This window comes from Henckelia pumila, chromosome 3, assembly GCF_033568475.1.
Source record: "Henckelia pumila isolate YLH828 chromosome 3, ASM3356847v2, whole genome shotgun sequence".
NCBI lineage: Eukaryota > Viridiplantae > Streptophyta > Magnoliopsida > Lamiales > Gesneriaceae > Henckelia > Henckelia pumila.
Genome location: NC_133122.1, coordinates 30,755,418 through 30,763,003, shown reverse-complemented (window position 1 = coordinate 30,763,003; position 7,586 = coordinate 30,755,418). Strand labels below are relative to the sequence as shown.

The window sequence follows — 7,586 nt, the reverse complement described above, 5'->3', positions numbered from 1 at the left end:
AATTCCTACTACTCAAATTGTGAATTTACACTTAAACCCTTATAACAAAAAAAAAAAAAAAAACACCAAACAAACCACCCACACACTAATCCCACTGCTTCACGCTTCTTCGCCCTTCACAACCCACACTCATGAAACTCCACCCAACACAAATAACCCACAAACTCACACCGAAATTCCAACGCAACCAGAAACCCACTCAACACCAAACAATACACCACAATTGCAAGTGCGGAACAACATCACTGTCATCTACTTCCTTCCTCATACGCCAACCAACACCGACGGGTCTCCTTCCTCATACGCCAACCAAATCCGACAGGTAATTTCATTGCTATCTCAACTCATTTCATCCCATTTCATTCAATTCAATCCAATTACAATTTCATAGCAAAGCGACAACAAAGTTTTACTTAAAATCACTTTCTAATTATGCCACCGTATATCTCCAACAAAATGGTAAGCAAAATTTAAATCCCACTAACAAACCCAAAACATATTTAAATTTTATTGAATTCCACCACTGTTAACTTTCAAAATACCTAATTATCAATAGTAAATATACATTAGTAAAGTTGTAGTGCCAAATATCGAACTGACATAACCAGTACATATTTCAATTTAATTGAATTCCCCCACCGTAAACTTCCAAAATGCCTAATTATTATTATAAATTACTAAAGTTGTAGTACGAAATTCCTTACTCATAAGTTTATAACTTTCAATTCTCTGAAAAATAATTAGTTTACACTGTTTAACAAGATCAAATGAAAAATTCTCCATAAATATACCTTCTCAAACTTCAGTTAAAATTTCAGAGTTACTATCGACAACTTTTTATACAGTATGATATGGACAATAAGTGTTAACAGTAACATAAATTCTTAGGAATTGACACATAATCTTGGAATAATTGAATAGGTGTCTGAATGTTTATATACACATTCAAATGGCCAATCCTAAACTTCTGCATATTTGTCATAATTCAGTCGTACATGGTTAGGAAATTTATTTAATTATAGTGAGAAAAATATAGACTAAAGATGCTATACGTTTAGTGGATTTATAACTTTTATTAGGCAATGATTGGATTAGTATCTTAGAGAAATAACGTTGTCTATAGATATTGATATTACTAAAAAATTCCGACTTAATTTACAACTTAAGGGAATAACTCATGTGCGTATATTCCTCACTCTAGCATTATTCGTAAAAGTTGCATAATGACAAATGTTTATCCAGAACTGATTTAATGCGCTTTGTTTATTATTTGCTCTCTTATGTTATGTTCAGTCTGTGTGTGCCAACTCTTGTTTCTAGAGGATATATCAGATACAATCATTTTTCTTCAAAATATAGCATTTTCATATGATTCAAAAATTTTGATCCCTAATTCTCCATAATTATTCAATATTAATTCTCTTCACTATTTTCATTACAGGTTCTCAAGCTTCATAAACCCAATTTCTTCATCAAACTAAAATTAAAATCAAAATTCAGCATAGGCCGAAAAAATTCAGTAGTCTCACATAGAAGGTATGATACAACATTTTACCAACTCATTTACTATTTGGATTTTACCAGATTATCATTTCTCACTGCAGCATTCTGTATTTCTAAGCTTAATCATGTAACGAAGTTCTTAATGGGTTAAAAGATAACAATTTCCTCTTATTAATGATAGTCGTATTGTGATACAATACAATAATCTGATTTTTTTATCAACGGGTTATTCGAAAGTAGTTGTTATAAGACTATCGATAATATGCCACCAAATTCTACCTCGCAAGGTACAATTCTCTTCACCACCTGTTATGAACCTCACTTCAAAAAAGAAAAAAAAAGAAATCTTTCTTGCCTCACCCTTCTTACTTGATGTTATATACTGTATTATATCAGAGCCACTCGCAGCAAGTGCCCCAAAATTCAAAAAAAAGTCTGGGGACGCATTTAAGCCAAGCAAGAAAATAACAGAAAGAGGTTCCATCTCAAACAGGTTTCTCAAATTTCATTTCATCATTGTTAGTCTATTGTCATCAATTGTTATGTTGTAAAAAAACAAGTGATCTTTGCCCATATTTATTTAATTATATATATATATATATATATATATATATATATATCATTTTGTACTGTAACTTCTCAAAATCATTTCATGAAAAAATAAATAAATGTGATTAAAGTGCTTTTAACATTTCTATAAAATTTCAATTTCGCTATACAAGTTTATAATGGATTAAAAACATTTATCGCCTCTGAATTTATCACTATTATTATTTTTATATGCTACGATATACGTTAACATGTATTTCATTATCCTTTATTTTTTCTCTCAGAAGGGTATCAATTTCCTCTTGTTTTATTATCGTCATTATTGTGATACAATATAATATTTAAAACATATTTTAACCAACAGCTTGTTATTCAAAGGTGGTCATTCTAAAGTTATCGATGGTATGCTATCAGATGTTACCTCCCAAGGTATATTTCTCCTTGCCACCTATTATGAATCTCACTGCTCGAAAAACAATTAGTTGCCTCCCATTTTCTACTTGATACCGTCAACTACATTAATGTTAGAGAAATTTGCAAAAAGTGCCTCTAAAGACAAAAAACGACTCAGGGACGCATATGAGACAAGAAAGAAAAGAAAAGATAGAGGTTACAAATCAAGCAGGTTCTCCAAATTTCATTACAGCATTGCATTTGCCATTCTCATAAACTGCTAAATTGTAAATAAATATAATAATTACTTATCTTTATTTTCTTATTATCATTTTATAATTTAGCTCCTCAAAAATATTCCAGAGAAAAAAAATGATTAGAATTGTTGTACCAAATTTATATACAATTCCATTTTTGTTGCACACGTTTGTAACTTGCTGGAAAACATATATTGCCTCTTAATTTTTAATTGTACTTATTCATATTTCCCTTTGTTTATTTTATCAAAAGGGTATTATCCAATGATGGTAGTCCCGTGCCTATTGATTACATGCACACAAAACAACTGCCCCAAGGTATATTTTTAAGATAAGTCTCATATATCATAGAATTGTCAATTACACCGTGTTTTAAATTTCATTCTGCTAACTATAATAATTATTTACAAACATATTTGCAGAAAATACTTCAGAAAAGGACAAGACCGAGTCCAAACATTCAAATTCGCTTATTCAAACACGTCCTCAACAGATTAAGAATGCATTACAGCCAAGAAAAAAAGGAAAAGAGAAAGAAAATGTCACGTTACTCATAGCTGTAAAATATCAAGGTAAAAAAAATAATTATTAGTAATTTATTTCTTCATGGATTTCCTTTGCTATATTTTTATACATTTTTTGCTTTCAGAATTAACATATAATTATATTTTCTGATTGCCATAACATGTAGGAAAAGTAGAATTATGTGAAATAAATTCAATGATCATGTGTCATCACTGCGAGGCCAAAAAGTTTGAATTTGAGAGCCCCACATTTTGCTGTGATAATGGTAAAATTAGATTAGCAGCCTCAACCATTCCAAATGAATTATTTGAACTGTTTACGGACACTCAATCTAAAGAAGCTGAGGATTTTCGGAAAAAAATCAGAGTATATAATAGTATATTTTCATTCACTTCTTTTGGTGTTAAAATGGATACAAATCTTGCTTCTTCAAGACGTGGAGTCTATATATTTAGAGTGTTAGGACAGGTATTCCATACACTCCCACCTTTAACACCTCAAGAAGGAAAACCATCTCATTTCCAATTGTATTTTTGGGATAGCGACAACGAATTGACTAATAGGATGGCTGTATTTGACAATGCTGATGTTTGTGAAAATACCATGAAGCTACTGATGGATGTCATGAAAAAAAATCCATATGCTGAACTGTTGCGTCGAATGCATGATTTTTCATCCATTGAAGATGTAACACTTCAAATATGCAAGAATGCTGGAGTAGATCAGCGTAGCTACAATAATCCTACAGCTGACCAAGTTGCTACTATTTGGATTGAGGGAAATAATTCTAATATTCCAATGCTTCATGGGTCTGATAAAAAAAACATATAATAAAACATTATTTTGGTTGTTATGACCCCCTACAATATCCACTTCTTTTTCCAAGCGGTGAAAATGGATGGCACCAGAATATTCCTAAATTTAAAGATGCAAGAATTGTTCTCGAGTCACAACATACGACTGTGAATCAAATAGATTTTTCCTCCGTAGAATTTATTCTTCAATCAGAACAGAGAGGTATGATTTCCGAATTGTTCCAATCTATTTATTATATCAGCTATAAAATCATGTTGTCAAGTTAGTGTTTGTTTGTTTATATAATAGAGCATTATGATTTTATTTCAAATAATAAATGGTAGTTTTAAATTTATACTTCAAATTTATTTACTAACAGCTTGATTCTTTGTACTTGTTAACTATCATGCTTCATAATTAAATAAATTGATAAATTCATTTAACACTGCAAAAAATCTGTACAAGTATTTAATTTTAATTTGATTTTTCAACTTTAAAAATTACTAGAAAAATGTATTTATACAACTATGCATATAAATTTTTATTCGCAAACTAATTTTTATAAAATGTTTAATATCTTTACAGCTCTTAGGAGAGAAAACACAAGAATGGTTTCTTGCCGAGAGTACTATTGTTATAAGTTTCAGATCAGGAGCCACATTCAATCGATTCTTTTTTATTCAAGGAGGTTGTTGCAACAATATGCAGTTGACATGTACATCAAACTTGAAACGACACGATTGGATTATTGCAGAAATAATCAAGCTGAATTGAGATCTGAGTATTATCAAGGCATTGTGGATAGCATCAGTTGTGGAGAAACAAGAGGACATGAGATTGGAAAATGTAAGAGTCATTATCCACGGAATTTTTGCGAGATAACTGTTCAAGGAGAAGATGGTTATCCTATTTACCGGAGAAGGAATGATGGCCAAACAGCAGATGTAAGAAGAGCTAAATTAAATAATCAGTGGGTTGTGCCTTACAATCCATACCTTCTTATGAGATATGATTGCCACATAAATGTTGAAGTTTGTTCTGGATTGACTGCAGTTAAGTATCTGTACAAGTATATTTACAAAGGTCATGACAAAGTTGCCGTACACATTGCATCAGGAAATGAGGTTGAAACTATAGATGAAATAAAAAATTTCCAAGATGCAAGATGGGTATCCGCACAGGAAGCTTTGTGGCGAATTTTTGAGTTTGAAATGAATGAGATGTCTCCGGATGTTATCAATTTAGCACTATATTTTCCAAATAAACACTGTGTGACGTTTTGGAAGAATCAGAGTTTAGATAATGTTTTGTCACAAGATCACAACTCAAAAACAATGTTAACTGAATTTTTTCATACTTGCTCGATAAGCACAAAGGCAAAAACATTGTTGTACGCTGAGTTTCCTGAATATTATGTTTGGCAAAACCAAAGCAAATGTTGGTACGAGAGGAAGAAAAGAAAAGCTATTGGTCGTGTAAATGCAGCAAATCCCGCAGAAGGAGAAAGATACTATCTGAGACTTCTATTAAACCATGTAAGAGGACTTACTTCTTTTGACTATTTGTTAATAGTTAATAGAAGTCGTTGTTTTACTTTCAAAGAATCAGCACAGAAAAGGGATTACTTGAATCCGACCAAAGACCTTTTTACTGTTTGAATGAAGCGGTTACCTTCCAAATGCCACATGATTTGAGAAGATTATTTGCAACCATTTTAGTTTATTGTGAACCAGCTGATGTGAGATTGTTGTGGGATTCATACTTTAAAGCAATGTCTGAGGATTTACAAAGAGATTTTTCGCTGAACAGAGAATTTTTAGTCTCAAAAACACTTCAAAGTATAAACATAATTTTGGAAAGCATGGGAAAACACATTGGTGCTTTTGTCTCTCAACATAAACCAATGCAATAGAACATTTTGCAGAGAAATAGATGAAGAAATGTCGATACCAATCTCAGAAGATGATTATTTAGCGCAGTTCAAGTTGAATGATAAACAACATGAAGCATTTTGATCAATTCTGGAATGTGTAAATCATGGAAATGGTGGCCTGTTCTTTGTAAACGGACCTGGAGGAACAGGAAAGATCTTTTTGTACAGAGCACTACTTGCGGAAGTTAGAAAAAACAAAAGAATTGCTCTAGCTACAACAACTTCAGGAGTTGCAGCTTCAATATTACCAGGTGGTCGAACAGCTCATTCCTGTTTTAAAATTCCAATTGATTTACATGAAGAGAGTTATTGTACAATAGCAAAACAAAGTGGTATTGCAGAATTGTTACGACAAACTCATTTAATTATATGGGATGAGGCACCCATGGCAAAAAGGACAGCGATTGAAGCAGTAGATAGAACTCTACAAGACATAACTGGAATTAATAAGTACTATGGTGGAAAAGTGGTGGTTCTTGGCGGGGATTTTATGCAGGTTTTGCCAGTTATTCCAAAAGCTACTGTCCAAGAAACCATCAATGCAAGTTTGGTGAAATCTTATTTATTTCCCAAGATGAAACAGTTAACTTTGTCTGAGAACATGAGAGCAAGAACGGATCCAGTTTTTTGCGAATTTTTGCTTCGCATTGGTAATGAAACTGAAGTTACCGATCTAGAAGGTAATGTTAAGATTCCAGATGAGATGATCATAAAATATGACAACAATGGCGAAGAATACTCAGAGCAAAACTTGATCAATGAAATTTTTCCTGAATTGGAAAAAAATTATGATTCAACTACTTATATTACTAATCGGGCAATTCTTGCATCAAAGAATGAGTATGTGGATCGTCTAAATGAGAAAATTATTCAGATGTTTCTTGGAGAATCTCGAGAATTTACAAGCTTTGATGAGGCTATTGATGATTATCAAAATTTCTATCCCCAAGAATTTCTAAATACATTAATCCCGAATGGAATGCCTCCTCATCGCCTGGTCCTCAAAAAGAATTGCACTGTTATGTTGCTACGAAATTTAGACCCCTCAGATGGTTTGTGTAATGGGACTAGAATGGTTTGCAGGTCATTTGAAAATAATGTTATTCATGCAGAGATCACTATTGGTCAACACATTGGCAAACAAGTATTCATTCCTCGAATTCCATTGTCTCCTGCTGAAAATGAAGGATACCCTTTTCAGTTTCGAAGAAAACAGTTCCCAATTCGACTTTGTTTTGCAATGACAATAAACAAAGCTCAAGGTCAAACAATACCTATTGTTGGAGTATATTTGCCTCATCCAGTTTTTTCCCATGGACAGTTATATGTTGCATTATCTAGAGGCACTTCAAGAAGAACTACAAAAGTTTTGATTCGGCCAGATACAATCCGAGACACCGATGACACTCGAACAAAAAATGTTGTTTACAGAGAGATTCTAGACAACAGTTTGTAATTTGTAGACTGAATTACTGGGATTTTTTTTGGAGATACAGTGTAAGCAAACAAGAATTCATTATTTAATTTAATTTATTCTTATTTTATTTCTGTTAATTATTTTTGGAGTTCGGAGATATGAATATGTATCTTTTTACTGCTCACAGACGAGGAAGCCGCTGGATGGGAGCGGA

The 7,586-nt window shown here is 32.3% G+C and overlaps 2 protein-coding genes across 2 annotated transcripts; both read left to right on the top strand.

Annotated features, from left to right (window-relative positions):
- The first annotated feature begins 163 nt into the window (after positions 1–163).
- On the top strand, positions 164–6,935 carry LOC140892350 (uncharacterized). Its single transcript, XM_073301202.1, has 7 exons — positions 164–322; positions 1,900–1,996; positions 2,417–2,481; positions 2,581–2,677; positions 2,956–3,020; positions 3,125–3,274; positions 4,608–6,935. Exons 3-7 carry the CDS (start codon positions 2,457–2,459, stop codon positions 5,678–5,680), a joined length of 1,410 nt encoding a protein of 469 aa, XP_073157303.1. The 5' UTR covers positions 164–322; positions 1,900–1,996; positions 2,417–2,456; the 3' UTR covers positions 5,681–6,935.
- LOC140888379 (uncharacterized) lies at positions 6,341–7,328 on the top strand. Its single transcript, XM_073296061.1, has 2 exons — positions 6,341–7,170; positions 7,277–7,328. The coding sequence occupies exons 1-2, from the start codon at positions 6,341–6,343 to the stop codon at positions 7,326–7,328; spliced, it is 882 nt and encodes a 293-aa protein (XP_073152162.1).
- Positions 7,329–7,586: the final 258 nt, after the last annotated feature.

What these genes read in the sequence shown, in the direction of transcription:
- LOC140892350 (XM_073301202.1), top strand. Translation starts at nt 2,457, where the DNA reads ATGCTATCAGATGTTACCTCCCAAG. An exon ending in AGAGGTTACAAATCAAGCAG is followed by an intron (nt 2,678 to 2,955) that starts GTTCTCCAAATT and finishes TTTTATCAAAAG; the next exon opens with GGTATTATCCAATGATGGTA. An exon ending in CACAAAACAACTGCCCCAAG is followed by an intron (nt 3,021 to 3,124) that starts GTATATTTTTAA and finishes ACATATTTGCAG; the next exon opens with AAAATACTTCAGAAAAGGAC.
- LOC140888379 (XM_073296061.1), top strand. Translation starts at nt 6,341, where the DNA reads ATGGCAAAAAGGACAGCGATTGAAGCAGTAGATAGAACTCTACAAGAC. An exon ending in TTTCAGTTTCGAAGAAAACA is followed by an intron (nt 7,171 to 7,276) that starts GTTCCCAATTCG and finishes TCCCATGGACAG; the next exon opens with TTATATGTTGCATTATCTAG.